Raw genomic sequence first — 21,432 nt, forward strand, 5'->3', positions numbered from 1 at the left:
CCTTCTCCCGACTGATACCTTTTAACAATGAGATCCCTCTGATGCTTTGGAAGCTCTCTGTGGACCATGGCTTTTGCTGTGGGATGCGACTAAGAAAATTTCAGGAAAGACCAACTAGAGCAGCTGAACTTTATTTGGTGTTAATCAGAGGCACTTTACATGATGGCCGGTGTATGCCGACTCCTATTTAACAGGATTTTAAATGTGATTGCTTAATTCTAAACACAGCTACATCACCAGTTATAAGAGGGTGTGCACACTTATGCAACCACATTATTTTTTTGTTTTTTTTGTTTTCTTCCCTCCACCTAAAATATTTCAGTTTGTTTTTCAATTGAGTTGTACAGTTTATAGGTCACATTAAAGGTGGAAAAAGTTCTGAAATGATTTATCTTTGTCTCATTTTTTTACATCACAGAAACCTGACATTTTAACAGGGGTGTGTAGACTTTTTATATCCACTGTGTACATATAAATATAGTGACACAGTGAGGGGTATAGTTTGGGAAAACAGGTATTTTCCTCCCAGCGTGTGCTGCTGAGCTTATTTGCAGCCAGGAGGGGTCAAATACCGGACTGGATTTTAATTGCCAGTCCGGGTTTTGGCAGCACCTGGCTGTCCTTAAAAGAGGCAGCTGGGCTGAGCAGCAGGGTCTCTGTGCTGGGATCTGAGGCTTGTGCCGTGCTGGAGGGCTGAGACCCGTGTGTAGGGGAAGCAGGCCCCCTAAAAGCCTGCTATGGACTGCTGGAGGTAGAACTGCCAACAAAGTGATTTTTGCTATGTGGACTTTCCATTGTGTGTGAACTAACACCAAGACTGCAAAGTGACGTTTTGTTTTTGTCTTATGTGTGAATAAACACATAAGTTTGATTTAAGAACTGGTAATTTGCCTCTGTACTGCGTCCGCATACTCTGTCTACCAGAGCGAATCCCCATTTTATATATATCATACAGAAATACATACATGCATACATATAATACATACATACAACACATACATAAAACACTAGAGATGAGCGAATTTAAAAAAATTCAATTCGTCCGGTTTGCAGAATTTTCCGAAAAAATTTGGTTTGATCCGAATTTATTTGTGACAAATCGCGTTAAAAACAGCTATTTCCTGGCTGCAGAGAGCATTTATAGCGGTGTAGAACACTGTGCCTTGCAGTAACACATATAAGGAGTCTGCTGTGGAAGTGAAATAATACTGTGAGTCCGTATAACATGCAGATGACAGGCGTCACTCTTAGAATCACTGCACACTTCACTTATTTGGGCAGTCACGGGGACAAAACTGACCAAATAACAAGTGTGAACTCAGCCTTACAGGTCGATGTTAGCTCCAGGTATAAGGAACCGTGCAGAGGCCCAACATCCTACTATAGCATGAAATAGCGCACTCCTTTTACACCGTCGTCAGCCGATTCCACATAGATGTCTACAGAACCAGTTCTATTAAACGCTTATACAAGTAGAGCCCTTCAAAAGAGTGGAGAGGGTGTCAGCAGTAAGTTTGTGTTAACGTCACTGATTATTTTGCCCTTCCTCTGATCCGTCAGGACAATAACCCCCAAAAAACGGATCCTATCTGTGGAGCATCCGCCTTCACTCGGTCAGCATTTGGTCAGCAATCCATCAGTACTGCTAAAGCCAAATGGCTGAATCCAAGATGGCTGAGGCTATTTATAGGGCTGTGACATCACAGGGCTAGCTGGCTGCTGATTGGCTGCATGCATGGCATTGTGGGTGATCCCTCGTTCCCAGGGTTCTTTGCTCCATGTCCTAACACGTGCAGCAGCCATTTTAGGAAAAAATGTGATTCGTTACCACGAAGAGTGAGGAAATTCGAATTCGGTGCAAATCTAATTTTTCCTGAAATGCGGATCAAATTCCACTTCATTAACTTCGATATACTCATCTCTTAAAAATACATACATATACCACCTGCATACATATATATTATACATAAATCAGCATACGTACATCACTCGCCAAGTCTGTTGCAGCTTGGGCACTCCTGAAGACAGCGCTGTCCAGGGGGTTGTAGCAATGGTTCTTACCCTTCATTTCCTTGAAATGTTCCTTGTATTTCACCTGAAAGAAAAACATTTGTGTGGATTCTGTAAATGACCTTACCCCAGTACTTAAAGGGGTTTTCCCATCTCAGACAATGGGGGCATATCGCTAGGATATGCCCCCATTGTCTGATAGGTGTGGGTCCCTTTTAAATAGCATTACGTTTAGGCTACTTTCACACTAGCGTTTTTCTCTTCTGGCGCTGAGTTCCGTCCTAGGGGCTCAATACCGGAAAAGAACTGATCAGTTTTATCCCCATGCATTCTGAATGGAGAGAAATCCGTTCAGGATGCAGCAGGATGTCTTCAGCTCAGTCTTTTTGCCTTTTCAGAACGGAGATAATAACGCAGCATGCTGCAGTTTTATCTCCGTCCAAAATTCCGGATCAGTTGCCGGAATGCTGGATCCGGCATTAATTTACATTGAAATGTATTAGTGCCGGATTTGGCATTAAAAATACCGGCATTCCGGATCCGTCCTTCCGGTCTGCGCATGTGCAGACCGGTAAAAATGTGAAAAAAATATAGAAACGGATCCGTTCTTGCAATACATTTGTGAGACGGATCTGCATCCAGATCCCTCTACAAATGCTGTCCGTTTGCATGCAGATTGCCAGATTGAGCAGGCAGTTCCGGCGACGGATCACTCTGCCGCAAGTGTGAAAGTAGCCTTACAATCTACCTCTATGGAAATTCTAACAAATCCAGATGGATCTCATTGACCTAATAGGATCCATAAGATCACCATGCGGTCAGCAGCCTACGCTAGTCTTGCCATCAAAAAGCAACAGAAAGCAGACGTGTGGACAGAGCCTTAAGGCGGCCAACCTGCTGACCTGCCACCAACTTTTTTAATAAACTATTTGCAACTCTGAACCCCACGACCTAGTTACATAATGTGGAGGATTTACCTGACTGGTGATCTTTGACATTTCTTTTGCATGTTCGAAATCTGGTCTTCCCAAAACCATGGATTCTTTACTCAGGTCACCTTTGGCTTTTTTATAATCCACCTATATCAAATACGGGACAGATGTGGAGCATTTCATTAGGTTGTAGGAAATCTTGAGAAGGAAACCAACACTATACCGGACATACAGTTTTATAAGCGACAGAAAACATGTTCTAATTTCTTCTCGTAAAGATTCACTTAGAACCAACAACCAGTGGCGGATTACAATAGGGACGTTCGGGTCGGCAGCCCCGGGCCCAGCACCGCTGGGGGGCCCAACGCTGACCCGAACGCCCACATACTGCGGCGGGGCACGGGAGCGCATAGCTCCCTGTCCCGTCGCCGATCACCGGCATTCACCGCATAGGCTTCAGGCCTTGTAGGCCTGAGGCCTATGCGGTAGTGAAATCCCAGCGCAGGCGTGCGTGATGACGTCATCGCGCGCCTGTGCCGGGACGCAGCACTGTGACGCGACTTCCTCTGCGAGCAAGCGCCTGGACATAGGTGAGTATTTATCTTTTCATTTTTTGTTCATTTTTTATTTTTTTATTTCATGTGCCTACTTGGGGGGGGGGGGGGGGACACACAGGAGGACATATTAGTAAAGATAAATCGATTGCATGGGGGGGGAATGTGGGGGCTGTATGGGGCCAAATTATTATGGGAGGGAATACTATGTGGGGGCAAATTACTAGATGGGGCAGTGTGGGGGCAAATTACTAGATGGGGCAGTGTGGGGCAAATTATTAAGAGGGAATACTATGTGGGGGCAAATTACTAGATGGGGCAGTGTGGGGGCAAATTATTATAAAGGAATACTATGTGGGGGCAAATTACTAGATGGGGCAGTGTGGGGGCAAATTATTATGGGAGGGACTACTATGTGGGGGCAAATTTCTATATGGGGGCAGTGTGGGGGAAACTATTGTGTGGGGGAAATTGCCATGTGGGGGCAGTGTGGGGTAATTTCTATGTGGGGGCAGTGTGGGGTAATTTCTATGTGGGGGCAGTGTGGGGTAATTTCTATGTGGGGGCAGTGTGGGGTAATTTCTATGTGGGGGCAGTGTGGGGTAATTTCTATGTGGGGGCAGTGTGGGGTAATTTCTATGTGGGGGCAGTGTGGGGTAATTTTTATGTGGGGGCAGTGTGGGGTAATTTCTATGTGGGGGCAGTGTGGAGTAATTGCTATGTGGGGACAGTGTGGGGTAATTGCTATGTGGGGACAGTGTGGGGTAATTGCTATGTGGGGGCAAATTACTATGTGGGGCAGTGTGGGGAAAACTATTGTGTGGGGGCAAATTATTATGAGAGGGAATACTATGTGGGGACAAATTACTATGTGGGGGCAAATTATTATGAGAGGGACTACTATGTGGGGGCAAATTACTAGATGGGGCAGTGTGGGGGCAAATTGCTATGTGGAGGCAGTGTGGGGGCAAATTATTATGAGGGAATACTATGTGGGGGCAAATTACTATGTGGGGGCAAATTATTATGAGAGGGACTACTATGTGCGGGCAAATTTCTATATGGGGGCAGTGTGGGGGAAACTATTGTGTGGGGGAAATTGCCATGTGGGGACAGTGTGGGGTAATTTCTATGTGGGGACAGTGTGGGATAATTGCTATGGGAAAATTTGCTATGTGGGGGCAAATTACTATGTGGGGGCAGTGTGGGGAAATTTCTATGTGGGAACAGTGTGGGGAAATTGCTATGTGGGGGCAAATTTCTATGTGGGGGCAGTGTGGTGGAAATTACTATGTGGGGGCAGTGTGGGGCAAATTACTGTGTGGGGGCAAACTACTATATGGGGGCAGTTTGGGGGAAATTACTGTGTGGGGGCAAATTACTATGGGGGGATTACTATGTGGGGGCAGTGTGGTGGAAATTACTATATGGGGGTGTTGCTATTGGGGAGGCACTGTAGGGGCAATTCTATTATTTCTGGGGACACTATACAGGGATTATTGCCTGGAGCACAATAGAGGGTGGTATTATTACTGGGGGCACTCTAGGGGACATTATAACTGCTGTAGACACTATAGGAACATTTGGGGTAATTTATCAAACTGGTGTAATGCAGAACTGGCTTAGTTGCCCATAGCAGCCAATCAGATTCCACCTTTCATATTTGACAGCTCTTTTGGAAATCCAGTTCTACTTTACACCAGTTTGATAAATTACCCCAATTATATCTATCAGGATCACTATTTTTTCAGCAGTATAGTTCCTGGGGCATTGGGGGGAACAACGGGCACAGTATTGGGGGTGGCAGGATGACACTGTGGGGACACCAGGATGAGGAGGTTGATGGAAAAATTTAGAAATCTAACGTGTCTGTGTTACAAACTGTAGAGACGAGATGCGGCTGAAAGAATTTGCCATGGCGGTCTGGGTCAAATGGAGGAGAAGAGGAAAGAGAAGGTCTACATGACAGGAGATGTCACTGGATGTAACAGGTATGTGGTGCTGTATTCTCCTCCATGTCTTTTTTATTACAATTATATGTATTTTAAATTTGACGACAAAAATTTTCAGTTTAGGACCCAATTTGGGGTATTTTTTTTTTGTCTGAAGATGTCATATGGCCTAAGAAGAGACTGTGGCGCCCATGAAGCACCGCAGCCTCTTCATACAAAAAAAAAAATAATCTAAAAGGGGGGGGGGGGCCCAAGTTGGGTAGACAGCCCCGGGCCTATCATGCACTTAATCCGCCCCTGCCAACAACTGAGCACCATCTGTCCAAATTTATGTTTTAAATCTTTAACTATGTCCATTCTTACACCAACCACCCACTGGAGCGAGACTGCCTAAAAATTTTGTGACATTTTCAAAAAGTTGTAATTCACTGACTTGAAATCGAAATCCTGGCTAAAAGCAGGGGGCCAGACAAACGTTACTCTCCAGTGTTACAAACTGCGGTGCATGGTGCAAATGGCTCTAATTTCATGGTGCACATGGTTAATAAAGGTGTCCTACAGATGTAAAGACACAATGGGGGTCATTTATGACCAAAGTGAAGCCACGCTTTGGTGTATATTTGGTGCACATTTTATCGCAAAGGTGATTTGCTGAAAAATCTGCGACTTCTTCCCCTTCCACACCATGTACGCCAGTTCTAAAAAAGAGGGCATGGGGCGGGCGGGGAAGAGGCAGACCGGTCTCATTTAGCATTTTCTATGTAAGTTTTTTGCATAGAACATTATCTAAATCTATGATGGAAAGAGAGCTGGGGTAGATTTAAGGCTGTTGGGGTCCAGCCGGGGAGCATTAAGCCCCAGCAGAGAGGATTAAGACCAGCGTTTAAAAAAAATATAAATAAATGACCCCAAATGTTTCAGAAAATATGTCAGAAAAGGGGCACAAAAACATTTCATCTACGAATGTACACCACACTTGCCTACAGAGCTTCAACTCCCACAATGTTACTACTCGAGATACGCGATAATATTCTTGCTGCCTACAGCTTCCGCTAGTAGAGAGCTTACAACAGACTTATATAGCTCTCATTAATAAAAAAATAAATAATTAAAATAATATAAATCATATAGTAAATGACAATCTTTCCTAACGAAACTAGAACCAGCCCTGTGCCTCACATAAAACCAGAGATCTCCCCATGTATTGCTCTAATTCAGAGGCAGGCAACCTTCGGCACTCCAGATGTTGTGAAAATACAATTCCCAGCATGCTCTATTCATTTCTATGAGAGTTCTGAGAAGAGTAGAGGAAGGATGCATGCTGGAAGTTGTAGTTTCACTACAGCTGGAGTGCCGGAGGTTGCCTACCCCTGCTCTAATTGCTAACTGCTACATTTATTTCAAGCTGACAGCTCAGGGGGCGTGTCCTGTCTCTGGGGTGTGCCTTTTCTGCAGCAGCTCAGTAGACATGTCCTTTCTAAGGGGGGGGGGTCCTTTCTGCTGCAGCTCTCTTTCTATCACAGCTCAAGGGGCATGTCATTTCCCATGCAGCTCTCTCCATATAACAGCTCAGGTTTCATGTCCTTTCTGCTGCAGCTGTCACAGATTCTAACAATAACTGGAAGGATTGAACTGAGCATGTGCAACCACCTATGTAGGTGGATTTGCACATAACCATACAGATATAAACACCAAGGGGGCACCATTATAATGAAGTAAAGATAATATCTCACAGCAGGAGAATTATTGTAACAGAAAGTCGTTTTTCATGCTGAATGACGTTATAATAAGGCCTGTCTGACCATGACAACTCCTCTTTAAATGTCCTATTACAGCCCATGGACATCATAAAGAGGTCCACAAATAGGTCCACAAAAGCAACGGAAGGTACTCCGTGTGCATTCCATTTTTCCGTTCCGCAAAAAAGTAGTGCATGTACTATTATTATCCGCAAATCACGGTCCGAGGCTCCATTCAAGTCAATGGGTCCGCAGAAAATACGGAATGCATACGGAACACATCCGTATTTTGCGGATCCATACTGTAGAAATGCTTTATGTCCAGCCCATATTGCTCAGGTGTTTGGTGATTAATATGTCACTGTTTCCATATACAATTTGCAAAAAACGGATCAAATACGGAAACCATACGGATATGTTTTGTGCAATAACGGAACAGAAGATTTAAATCAGAGAAGAAGAAAAAAACGCAAAACAACAACGGTCGTGTGCATGAGCCCTTATTCTGTCAGGTACCCGTTATTTTTGGCAGAACAAAAAGTCCTCAGAGAAGACTTTTTCCTATGCAAAAAATTGCAGAAACCTAAAGGAGCGGACACCAACTGCATAACTGATGCTCAAAATCACCCATTTGAACAAAGTGAATTTTTAGATTTTTCCATTTCTCTGACTGAACAGAATAATGGAAAAGTCAATACAGATGTGAACAAAACTACTCCAATCCCTAAAGTAGATAGATAGATAGATAGATAGATAGATAGATAGATAGATAGATAGAAAAAATGAACTCCGCGGCACATCCAAGTCGTGAAGAAGTAAAGGAAATTTTAATCACCAAACATGCGACGTTTCAATCCTCTCAATGGGATTTTTCTCAAGCAATGAAAAATCCCATTGAGAGGATTGAAACGTCGCATGTTTGGTGATTAAAATTTCCTTTACTTCTTCACGACTTGGATGTGCCGCGGAGTTCATTTTTTCTATACCGTTTGGAGGTGGATCGCCGACTCAGCCGCTGGCACTCCACCAGTACTATTCTGATAGTGGTGCTGCCCACATTCCTTGATTGATAGATAGATAGATAGATATGATATAAATAGATAGATAGATTACATTGCTTATGATCTTGGAGATCTCTGTAGCCTTCCGTATGTCTGGTCTGTTCATCACTTCAGTGTATTTGTGGATCTCCTGTGCATTTTTCTTCTTATAACTTACCTGCAAGAAACAAAAAAACATCAGGCCAGGCTCTTACACAAATTTTTTTTAATTTATTTCTCTAACTTACTGGAAATTCTTAAGTTTTGATTAAAAGGAATCAGCAATATCCATTTTTTTTACTAATTACAACCAGATATTGATACATATTCCTTTTTTCTAAGCTGTTTTTATCATATTTTTATTGTATTTTGTATTCTATTTTCTGTACCTGCTTTCGTGGGAATCCATCTTGTCTGTGCAGCTACACCACACAGAGATTTACTTTATGGGTACGTCCACATGCCGGATTTTGATGCTGTTGTTCATTTTGATTGCCACAGATCTGCTCGCGGCTTAGCTCCATTGAATGGAGCTAAACCGCGAGCAAACACCCACTGTGGCTTCCAGCACTGTCTATTCGGACACCATGCAAAGAAGGAACGTGTCCCTTTATGCATGTGGCTACGGCAGGAATTTTGGCATGAAGTCTGCACCAAAATTCCAGCAGCATAAACTGCCATGTGAATGTCCCCTATAGTGGCCACATGGACCACAGGAATATATAATCCGGAGGGGACTCATACATCTTTGTGGGCATGCTCTGTGACATGTGCAGAAGTCACTGTGCAGGGAGGGGGAGGAGGTGAGCTGTGACTATCACCCGCTGTCAATGGCGGATCGTGTGCTATCTATATATAGGTGCTAGCGGTCATCGTAAGCCTATTATTATACTGGATGGTGATCAGAGTGTTTTTAATATATAGTGGCATGGAAAGTTAAAAAATAAATTAAAAAATCTTAAAAATATGCTTAACATAACATTTATTATATTATTATATTATATATTTTAAACAGCTACTTTTCTGATGACACATTTCCTCATAATCAGCAGATATTTAAAGACGAGCAAATCCTCCCACGCTATCGGTTTTCCTTTGGGGGTTGTCGTATTATAACAACTTATCCCCTATCCTAGGATAGAAGATAAGTGTCTGATCAGTGGGGCTCCAACCACTGGGGTCCCGACAGTCACGAGAATGGGGCAACTTGTTCGCCTATTTGAATGGAGTGGCGCACATGCTTGCATGTCCACCGGTCCATTCAGCTCTATGGAACTGCTGGAAGTGCTCAGCTATCACCCGCAGCCCAATAGAGTTAAATGAAGCAGTAGGGCCCCAGCAGTCCGACCCCCGCCGATCAGACACATAAGTTGTTGTTATGCTAAAACCCCTTTAAAAGATTTTTCTGCCAAAATGCTAAATTCCAGTATTTTGATACCTTTAACTCTATATCTACAGCTCCATCCAAAATTCCTTAGCCCTTTTATTGATCACAGCTCAAAATATGAGAGAAAGTAGTAGGCCAGCTAGATATTTTTAAAGGTCATGGACACCTTTGGAGGCAATTAATTTTTTATGATTGCATTTTACTCATTTTGGAATAAAAATAATTTTTTCTATTGGTTTCAATTTATAAAAAATATTGAACCATTCTGTCACAAAGGGTTAACTGTTTGTCTAGCTGCGTGAATCGTACTTTTTACTTTCACTTTGTGCTCTAATAACCCTTATCTCTAAATTACTAATTTGAGGCTAGATTCACACATTCAACGGCAGGGACCTCCGGCGGATGAACAGCCTGTCGAATCCGTCCTGCTGCTAGTGAACGCGTGCCCCCGGACTACATGTAGTAACTTTTATTTTGGCGGCCTCTCTGCATGCGCTACCGTGCTGCCGCCGGAACTCCGCCCCTGCCCCCATTATAGTCAATCAGTCTGCTCCGGCAGTCCGGGGGCACGCGTTCACTAGCGGCAGAACGGATCCGACAGGCTGTTCACCTACCGAAACAGCCTGCCAGAGGTCTGTGCCGCTAGTGTGAAAGTACCCTAAACCACATGCTCTATTAGAGCATCTCAGCTCTGTACAGAGAAAAGGGTTTAATATTTGTAATAAAGACCAATAAAAAAAAGGATTTTAGCTCAAAATGAGTGCAATGCAATAATAAAAGATTGCCCCCAAAGGTGTACATAGCCTTTAAGGATTGGTAAAGTATAGGAATTTGTTTTATGTAATGTTTATGTTCTCGTCTTATCTTGTTACTCTTTGAAAGTAAGGAAAATAGAATGGGGGTCATTTATCAAAGTGTTCTATGCCAGCACTTGATTGATCCTGCGCTGCTGGAGGATTGGCCTAATTAATGAAGAGGCACAGGCATCCCAAAAAATTAGGGGCATCCTCCATGCGCCTGGGGTGAAATATACTCCAATCCCTGACTGGAATAGATTTCTGACATTATTTACGCCTGTTTCCATGTATAAATGCTAGTGAATTTGGCCCCTAATACTCCTCAGTGATGAGGATCAGTGATGGCCAGTTCGCAGTGTTCGCCAGCGAAAACATGTGAGCTGCCATCTTAAAGGGGTTATCCCACTTAGCGTTTCTATACTTACCTGCTGCCACCGCGCGTTCGCTTCCTGGATTCTGGCTGGGGGCGGGCTTCATCTTGATTGAAGTCTTCTCCCGGCCGTGCCGCGCGCTGGAATGAATGCGCACGCCGCCGCGCATGCGCAATGGTGACTTATTCCTACAGAGCCGGCGTGCGCGTTCGCAGCTCTGTACTATTCTGGCCGGGAAGAAGTCACTGTCGCGCATGCGCGGCAGCGTGCGCGTTCAGAACAGCGAGCGGACCGGCCGGGAGAAAAGGAGTCGTCTTCTGGGCAAGCGCGACCTTCCGGCTTTTCAAGAAGAACAGTGGTCGTAACCAGGGGAGACCGAGTCACAACAATCAGGTAAGTGGGTATGAATTTTATCCTAATCGGTGGGGATTTGTTAATAAAGTATATTTACAAAAATGATCACTGTCAAATCATTAACAGATTTAACAGTGATCATTATGATGGGATAACCCCTTTAACTCACAAGTCCGGCGATGCACAGGTAAGTCCTTACCTGTGCCTGTGCCGAGAGCCGGTCTGAAATCAAATGCGGTCACCGGGAGCAGGCAGTTCCGAGAAGAGCCCAATGAAGGCCCCCGGCGTCTGTTCTCGGAACTGCCTGCTCCCGGTGACCGCATGTGATTTCAGACCGGCTCCCAGCACAGGCACAGGAAAGGGCTTACCTGTGCATCGCCGGACTTGTGAATCAAGATGGTAGCCCGCATGTGTTCGCTGGTGAACACTTTGAACTGGCCATCACTGATGAGGATGGCATAAAAATGTAGTGCCACAAAAAGGGGACTTTTTTTACACCAATTTAGTGTTAGTACGTGACCCCCAATAGATTTATTATTACAGTACATCCCGCCACACTAACATTTGGAACATTGCTAAAAAAAAAAGTATAATTATTATGTCTTTTTGTATCTGTTTTAAATAAATGTGCTATTGTGCAAAAGTTACATAGTTAATATGGTTGAAAAAAGACTCAAGTCCATCAAGTTCAACCAAGGGATAGGAGGGGATGCGAATTTTAGAAAATGGGGAGTTAGACCAAGATTTCTAAACATTTTTATAAGCATTAATGTCTTTTACTTTTTAGAATTCATCTAAGCTCTTTTTAAAACAGTCCACTGTTCCTGTTGTGACCACCTCCGGATGTGACTATTCCACAGATTTACAGTTCTTACAGTAAAAATAGCCTTGACGCCTCGGGAGACTGAACTTTTTCTTCTCCAGACGGAGGCAGTTCGCCCTTGTTTTTTGAGGGGATTTTACATTAAACATCTTTTCGCCATATTTTTTGTACAGCCCATTTATAAATTTGTATAGTGTCTCCTCTTCTCAAGACTTAATACATTTAAATTATTTTTATCTGTCAGCTCAGTAGGCAGAAAACACACAGACAGTGAGCCCTGACTAGAACCCAATCTGCTTACTCTGCCTATTTGCAGTGCAAGCCCTAAGTGGCAAGTCCGCAACTGGTTGACGTTCCCTGTTCTGCTAAGTGCAAGACAAACACACGTGTAAAAAGTGGAAGGGTCCAGCTTCTGATAAAATAATATCCTTTATTCGATGCGGTAAAATCCATACAAAACAAGACAGATGCAAAATCGCCGCGTTTCGGATCTCAAGTTAATGATCCTTACTCATACCATGACTAAGGATTGTTAACTTGAGATCTGAAATGCCGCAATTTTGCATCTGTCTTGTTTTGTATAGATTTTTCCGCATTGAAAAAAGGATATTGTTTTATCAGAAGCTGGAGCCTTCCACTTTTTACACAGTTTATATTGACTTTGTCCTGGCCACATCCGTGCCTCTGATACGATACTCAGGTGAGCGCTGCCATTTGACTTTCTATAGTTATAAGACAAACACAAACACACACACAGGCGACAAAACACAAACACGCTGTCGCACGGGAATGGGTCGGAACCGGTCGGACAATACAGTACCAATTCAGAAGACAGAGGGTAGTCAGAAAAGCCAAGCCAAAGTCAGAACCAGGCGGGAGTCACAGTACCAAATCACAAGACAGAGTGGTCAAGAGGCAAGCTGAGGTCAAAACAAATAGCAAGTCAATACACACAGAATGGTACCGGGGGCACAGCAAGGTAGTAAAACCTATAACTGGAAAGGTTGCATTGCCAGCAGGGGATTTAAATAGAGCGCCGAGCCCCTGGATCAGAACCAAATGGGGACGTGGCTTAGACAGTGCGTCACAGGGGGCGCGACCCAGCATAGTGTCTCACACGGCCACGCTGCAACACAAAAGGGCATTACTGGAGCCCGGGCAGGTAAGCTAGTGACATAATCTTTCTTCATAACTAAGACCCTCCATGCCCCTTATTAGTTTAGTCACTCTCCTTTGTACTCTCTGCTGCTCCAGAGCATCCTTTCTCTGGACTGGTGCCCAGAACTGAACTGGATATTCCAGTAGTAAACAAAAAAGCAAATATTATTATTTATGTTGCCCAGAGAATAGTGCAACATTTAAACTGTAAAAATGGGAATTGCAGGTTTTTTCCATTCTCCCTCCAAAGAAACTTAATCAATACCATTGAAACTCAACCTGGATAAAAAACAAGCCCCAGTATGACTGTGTGGATGGAAAGATAAGGTGAAAAAATTCCTCCAGTCGCCAAATAAGCCCTGTCCTAAAATAGCTTTTAATTCTAGTTCCTTCATTAACCGCTCTCTCGTTTGCTCTGTACATCTCACCTCGTTTTAACCTCTAATTAGAAGTATAAATATCATAGACAGAGATAATTTCTGCCAGAGGGAGAGAGATGGCAGTAAAAATAGCGTAATACATTCCATTCAGTTTATGCTGATCAGCGCTAACACCTCTTCACGTCAGCGGATGCGCGGAATCCTATAATGAATCCCCTGCTAAAACGGATTCACATGTAAGTAGAGCAAGACCTGTACTGTACAATGAGACCAACACAGGCCCTGAAGCATGGAGGACCCAAAAGGTCTCTCTCACCCTTACAAGTAGGCCAGTACTATAAATGACATAGATTTCGCATTGGGGCCCAGGAACTCCAAGTTACCCCTGTATACATCATGAAGATATGTGGACCCCCAAGCATCACAAGCATAGGTGCTTCTTTAGCATCTCATTCAGAGCTTTGATACCTGTGACTGAGTAGAGATGTGTTTCAGCAAATGTTGGTGACGCAACCCTACAGAAGAAAGATCTGGCCTTTGCCACCCAACTAAGCTACCGGACAGAAGAGCCATGAGGAACCAGAGTGATGGGACCAGGTAGGATCACGAGAGCTCAGCGATTATAGATCAGGGATGGCTAACCTGCGGCTCTCCAGCTGTACAACTCCCATCATACCCTGATGAAAGCTGTTCGCTGTAGGCAGTATGGGTATGCTGGGAGTTGTAGTTTTGAAACAGCTGGAGAGCCTCAGGTTGGCCATCCCTGTTATAGAGGGTCAGGCGAGCAAAAAGTGAATCCTTGGCATGAAAAAAGACTAGGACACACCTGGTTACCAACTTTTGTGTTGGTAAAATTGGGACTCCCGAATTGTCTATATAAACCGCACCCATTTTCTAACTGGGACAAACTTAAGTTCCTGAAAATTTGGGATAAACCCGGCAAATTCATGACAGTTGGCAACTAGGATGACAGTGTGCAAGATGAACCCAGCTCAAGGGTATCAAGGAGTTTGCAGACTGCAGGAATAATGCAGAATGTGATGTCACAGTAATGTCATAATATGGAAATAATGTACACAGTGATCTCATACTACAGTGATAATACACAGACTGATGTGGCAGAAAAGGAACAATGTTTAGTCTTATGTCTCAATAGTGGGATAATGCATACAGTGATGTCACAGTAAAGGGATGATATAGGCAGTGATGTCACAGTACAGGGATGATATAGGCAGTGATGTCACAGTACAGGAATGATATAGGCAGTGATGTTACAATACAGTGACATCGTAATGTCAAAGTTCAAGGATAATAAACACTGATGTCACAGTACAGATATAATAAAACAGTAAGTCTTAGTACAGGGAAAATAAACACAGTGATGTCACAGTACAGAGATTATATAGGCAGTGATGTCACAGTACGGGGATAATATACACAGTGATGTCACAGTACAGCAATAATAAACACAGTGATGTCACAGTACGGGGATAATAAACACAGTGATGTCATAGTACGGGCATAATATAGGCAGATGTCACAATCTACACAGTTGCAGCACAGGAATTATACAAACAGTACAGGGATAACGCACACTATTATTACATAGCGCAGGCACCTGTTACCTCACAGCCTAAGAAAAACCTTAGTGATTTTTTTTATTCCTTGAACCGGAGGGTCACTTTAACCAAACAAAAGTCCTTGAAAAAGTCAAGTTAAAGTTTGCTGCCACTGTATCTCGGATATCTCCAGTTATAGGACTCGTACTTGTATATATGTGACTAATGCTGGCAGCTATTGTATAAGCGTCATCATTCCGCTTCAGCGCTCTGTAACATATATGCTGCGGCTCTCCGCTCTGTATAATCGGGACAGACACTGATTTTATATGTAAAAAAATTGAAAATGATCATTCGCCGTCAGTTACTGCATGTTCGGCTGATTAAGTCATTCCGGGTTTTTTTGCTAATCTTTCACCTCATTAATATACAGACTACGCTTGATTAGTCGCCGAACTTGTCTCCGTCTTCCCTCGCTAATATGTAAATTCATTCACTTCTGTGGTTTAATTAAGTTACAAGAGGAAATCTCTAGATTGTATGTACATCTTATGGTGAATATATCATTTCCATTAAAACAGCGCTGGCTTGATTAAACATTTTACCAGGCTTGGACAGGATTAGAAAAACACAACTGCTTTCTCCTAACAACAGCGCCACCCGCGTCCACAGGTGATTTCTGGTATTGCAGCCCAGTCCTGTTTGTTTCAATGGAGCTAGGCTGCATTACCGGCAACAACCCCGGACTGGTGTGGCGCTGTTACTGGAACAAAACAGCTGCTGTGTTTTTCTAATCATGGACAGTCCCTTTATTATTGGCTACATATATATATTTTAGATAGACCATTAATTACTGATTGGTGGAGGTCTGACCATCGCTCCCACCGATCCCCAGAGTGATGGACCAATCATGCACGGCACTGCTCCATAGGACTAGATCACACACAGCATGGTCTCTGAAGACAGTGTAGGTGGGGGTCCCACACGTTAGCCCCCACCAGACAGACATATCTAATCAATGGGAAAACCCCAGACTAGAAAGCTGTACATTTACTCACATTGCTCTGGTGTCTGTTGACTTCCATCGCGTGCTTGATGTCTGGGGGCTCTAGCATTTGAGCGTAAGTAGATTTTCCCTTATCTGCATCGTGTTTTTGCTTGTAAAGAACCTGCAAGAAATATCCGCGTTATACAACAACTCAGCTCTCCGTATAGTAATGGCAAAACCAAGGCAATGCTTTAATCTAACACTTGCCCAAAAATGTTAAAGCGGACCAGGCTGCCCCCTCTCCTGACATGTCTGTTTAAGTAACCGCTTGCATCCTTCTTGTGATAATTCTGGAACATCTATTCTTAGGAGTCTATGTTGTGCCATTCCTCTATTATTCCTGCTAGAAGTTGAATTGCCAGCAGTTTGCATTGAAGGTCCAGATGGGTGTCAACAGTTAGGGCTGTGTCCCTGCAAAGTCCTGCCAGTGTTAGACTGATAATAGCCACCTGGACCTTTAGGTCTCTTTCACACGAGCGAGTTTTCCGCGCGGTTGCAATGCGTGACGTGAATGCATAGCACCCGCACTAAATCCTGACCCATTCATTTCAATGGGTCTGTGTACATGAGCGTTTTTTTCCACGCATCAGTTCTGCGTTGCGTGAGAATCGCAGCATGTTCTATATTCTACGTTTTTCACGCAGCCCTGGCCCCATAGAAGTGAATGGGGCTTCAGTGAAAAACGCATTGTATCCGCAAGCAAGTGCGGATGCGATGTGTTTTTCACTAATGGGTGCTAAGAGATGTTGTTTGTAAGCCTTCAGTTTTTTATCACGCGCGTGAAAAACGCATCAAAACGCATTGCACCCGCGCAGAAAAAACTGAACAAATGAACGCAATCGCAGACAAAACTGATTGAACTTGCTTGCAAAATGGTACAAGTTTCACTGAACGCATCTGGACCTAATCCGTCACGCTCGTGTGAAAGAGGCTTTAGGCCCCTTGCAGACGAGCGTTCCTCACGCAGCGAGTCCGCAACGCAGCTCCCGGCCTGACCTCCCAGCGCCGCCGGGGGTCCCATAGCATTATATTGATTTATGATGCTATGTAACCCTTAGGTCTCTTTCACACGGGTGTCATGTTTTGGCTCAGGATGCGTCCCGGGTGCATTGCGGCAAACCCGCGCAAGTAGGTACGCAATTTCAGTAAGTTTTGACTGCGATTGCGTTCTGTTGTTCCGTTTTTATCGCACGGGTGCAATGTGTTTTGCACCCGAGTGATACAAAACTGAATGTGGTACCCAGACCCGAACTTCTTCACAGAAGTTCAGGTTTGGGTTAGTTGTAGTGTAGATTGTACTATTTCCCCTTATAACATGGTTATAAGGGAAAATAATAGCATTCTGACTACAGAATGCATAGTACAATAGGGCTGGAGGGGTTAAAAAATAAATAAAAAAATATTTAACTCACCTTAATCCACTTTGATGACATCACTGCGCTAATCACATGGTCCATCACATGATCCATCACCATGGTGATGGATCATGTGGCGGACCATGTGATGAGTGCGGTGACGTCATCACAGGTCCTTTTCCTCAAAGAAGAAGAAAGAAGAGATGCCGGCTGCGCGAACAGGTGGATTAAGGCGAGTTAAATTATTTTTTTATTAACCCCTCCAGCCCTATTGTACTATGCATTCTGTATTAGGAATGCTATTATTTTCCCTTATTACCATGTTATAAGGGAAAATAATAAAGATCGGGTCTCCATCCCGATCGTCACCTAGCAACCGTGCGTGAAAATCACACAGCATCCGCACTTGCTTGCGATTTTCACGCAGCCCCATTCACTTCAATGGGGCCTGCGTTGCGTTAAAAAACAAACAAAATAGAGCATGCTGCGATTTTCACGCAACGCACAAGTGATGCGTGAAAATCACCGCTCATGTGCACAGCCCTATAGAAATGAATGGGTCCGGATTCAGTGCTGGTGCAATGCGTTCACCTCACGTATCACACCCGCGTGGAAATCTCGCCCGTGTGAAAGAGGCCTAAGAGTTCTGGAATGTTATAGATAACACTGACATAATGCTGCCAGTGTTATCCAATACATTCCAGAACTGTAAGGGTTACATAGCATTATAAAGCAATATAATGCTATGTGACCCCCGGCAGCGCTGGGAGGTCAGGCCGGGAGCTGCGTTGCGGACTCGCTGCGTGAGGAACGCTTGTCTGCAAGGGGCCTTAGAGTATGGCAACATGGCGACATGTCTCGTGCGACATTTCATGTAAAGTATTTCAATGGTGTCACAATGCGACATGCTGCGACTGCGATGCAACGGCCAGAAAAAGTCCGTCCAAGTCGGATTTTTCTTTGTGACACCGTTGAAATATATTATATGAAATGTCACCATGAGCAGTACACTTATGTCAATCTGCTGGCACAGTATTTATAAGCTTCCAGTAGGAATAATAGAGGAATGACACAACATAGAGTCATAAGAATAGATGCTGCAGAACCAAAACAGACATATCAGTAGAGGTGATAGTTTCCTCTTTAATGAGGACCTGCAGCCTCTCCTGACGTGCCTTTTAGTAAGGCGAATGTACACGGCCGTGAGCGGTCTGTGGTATCCCGGCCTGGATTCCTGCTGACAGGAGGGGAGTGCACGGCGTCATTGGTTGCTCTGACACCGTGCGCTTCATGCTGCCGCTGCACTACAGTATAGATCATACCAGTGTATTACTGTAGTGCAGCGGCGGCATGAAGCACACAACGTCATATCACCCAATGTGGAACACGGCCGTGTGCATTCGGCCTAAATAATAGCTTTCCCCACAAATAATAATTTTGGTGCAACTTTTCTCATAACTCTTTAAATCTCCCTCATACAGCTCTAAATCACTGCTCCAATTCACTTAATACATGGGTGTCAAACATGCGGCCCGCAATGAATATCTTTGCGGCCCGGCAGTCTAGTATCTCTGAACATGAGCGCGCTGCTATCGGCGCGCTCATGTTCTCTCAGCAGCACAGGGAGAAGGAAGCTGTCCTCCTCCTCCCTCCCCCTGTGCTGCTGCCGCTGCCACCAATGAGAAGAGAGGGAGGGGGGAGGGGCGGGCGCACTGCGCCACCAATGAGGAGAGAGGGGCGGAGGAGGGGCGGGCGCACTGAGCCACCAATGATAGGACTATTCCCATTTCCCACACAGAGCGGCGCCCAGCGATGTCCCAGCACTCACCATTAGTCCTGGGTGCCGCTCCGTTCGCCTGCAGTGCCCCATTACTGTCTCCTCTCCTGCTCCACATGCTGCTGATTACTATCGGAGTGATGGGAGGAGACATCAGCTTTACTAGTGGGCGTTCCTTCTCCCTGCGCTGCGATTGGACAGCGCTACAGCCAGGAAGAAGGAACGCCCACTAGTGAAGCTGATGTCTCCTCCCATCGCTCCGATAGTAATCAGCAGCATGTGGAGCAGGAGAGGAGACAGTAATGGAGCACTGCAGGCGAACGGAGCGGCGCCCAGGACTAATGGTGAGTGCTGAGACATCGCTGGGCGCCGCTCTGTGTGGCCTGATAGTGAAAGTCAGTCTTTAACACAATACAGGAGGCGGGTGCTGGCAGCAGAATCGCATTGCCGGCACCCTGCCGCTGACAGGGAGCTGCGATCAGAGGCAGTTAACCCCTCAGGTGCGGCACCTAAGGGGTTAACTGCTGATCTGCCAGTACCAGCCTCCTGTATAAAGGGGTAATTTATCATTGGTGGTGCAGAGTGCCCCCCCCTCAACCCCCCATCCCATTAAAATCATTGGTGGCACAGTGCGCCAGCCCCTCTCAACCCCCCCAGTATTAAAATCATTAGTGGCAGTGGCCACAGGGACCTCTCCCCTCCCCCTCATTGGTGGTGCAGTGGCAGCTTCTGATCGGAGCCCCAGCTGTGTAAGCCTGGGGCTCCGATCAGTTACCATGGCAGCCAGGACGCTACAGAAGCCCTGGTTGCCATGGTAACATCCCTGATGCTGTGTGCACAAGGCACAGAGCAGCAGGGACAGTGTGAAGTCCTATTCACCATGATAGAGCTGAATAGGACAAGGGATGAAAGATCCCAGGTTCTCGCCCCTAAGGCTACTTTCACACTTGCGTTCAGAGCGGATCCGTCTGAGACGGATCCGCTCATATAATGCAGACGGTGGATCCGTTCAGAACGGATCCGTCTGCATTATATTGTAAAAAAAAAATATTTATTTTTTTGATGCGGCCCACATAAACTTACATTTTGTTTTTTTGGCCCATGTTAGCCTTTGAGTTTGACATGCTTGACTTAATACATTAGTAAACTGGATGCCACCAGCCACCACTAGGGGGAGTTACTGTAATAATCCCATTGCATTGCGCTCCCCCTAGTGGCAGGTGCATGAAAATGCAGTGCTTTCATGTCAGGAAGAGGAAAGCTCAGCGCCCTGTAGCAGTTGTGCGGTCTGCCTCCATTGACGGTAGGCCACTGTGCTTTCACATATCGTAATGCACCCCTGTGTTAATTTACTGTACCCCACAGTGTAATGCACCCCTATGTTAATTTACTGTACCCCACAGTGTAATGCACCCCTTGCTAACCTTACTATTCTATTAGAAAGAGAGTAAAAAGGTAACACTAGCATCCATCAAGAGTTTAATAAACAATATATTAGACTGTGGGAAAATGCATTTACCCACCGAGCCATCACTTTACACACGTCCTTTAAATGTATTTCAATGATGTCATTTGGGTGTGAAATGAGAAATACTGTAACCAATATTTGAGTAATTGAATGTCAGAGCAGAACAAAAAAACAGGCTTTTATTTATGGCAGAGAAAACATGAACGTTGCCAAAATATATTTTATTTTTACGATGACAATAAAAAGCGTTTCTTTTATCCACGTAGTTGTCTGTGGTTAGTTTCTTTTTCCAGCAGATGTCTATTCCCATGAAATGCGACTGCTACATTTTCCTCCGACCCAGTAAATTGATGCAGCATTTAGTGGAGAAGGCGCACAGTGTCAGATTGCGGACGGCCGAGGAGGACGCACCTGCCGTCATACATCACAAGGACCCACTTTACCTATTATATTCCTGCAGGTTAGAGGCCAATTCAGGTTCTGGGTAGACGACCCACATAGCGACGTGGGAGACTGCGGTGACTTGTCCTGGTTGTGATGATTTCTATAAAATACCGTGAACACCCAGCACCTTCAAAATGAGTCATTTACAAAAGTGTCTTGGATGAAGAGCAGGATAAGTATCAACCCGGCATTAAGGCTTCAATTCCAGGCATGACTGGGCGATGGGCTAAGAGGGACCGCCGTAGTAAAAGTTCACTACATTCACATACACAGAGCAACCAGGC

General features: G+C 44.7%; 1 protein-coding gene across 6 annotated transcripts in view; it reads right to left on the reverse strand.

Annotated features, from left to right (window-relative positions):
• The window catches only part of LOC122938486 (LIM zinc-binding domain-containing Nebulette), a 235,380-nt gene that overhangs the window by 58,880 nt on the left and 155,068 nt on the right, over positions 1-21,432 (reverse strand). For 4 of the 6 annotated variants that reach the window (XM_044294027.1, XM_044294030.1, XM_044294028.1 and 1 more), the window contains 4 exons: positions 16,115-16,225; positions 8,301-8,405; positions 2,988-3,089; positions 1,985-2,095 (listed from right to left, as the gene is read on the reverse strand). The exons of the other annotated variants lie outside the window; for them this stretch is intronic. In XM_044294027.1, the coding sequence (XP_044149962.1) occupies positions 1,985-2,095; positions 2,988-3,089; positions 8,301-8,405; positions 16,115-16,225 (429 nt within the window). The remainder of the gene's footprint in view (positions 1-1,984; positions 2,096-2,987; positions 3,090-8,300; positions 8,406-16,114; positions 16,226-21,432) is intronic. 6 annotated transcript variants of the gene reach the window in all.

Source organism: Bufo gargarizans, chromosome 5, assembly GCF_014858855.1.
Source record: "Bufo gargarizans isolate SCDJY-AF-19 chromosome 5, ASM1485885v1, whole genome shotgun sequence".
Lineage (NCBI taxonomy): Eukaryota > Metazoa > Chordata > Amphibia > Anura > Bufonidae > Bufo > Bufo gargarizans.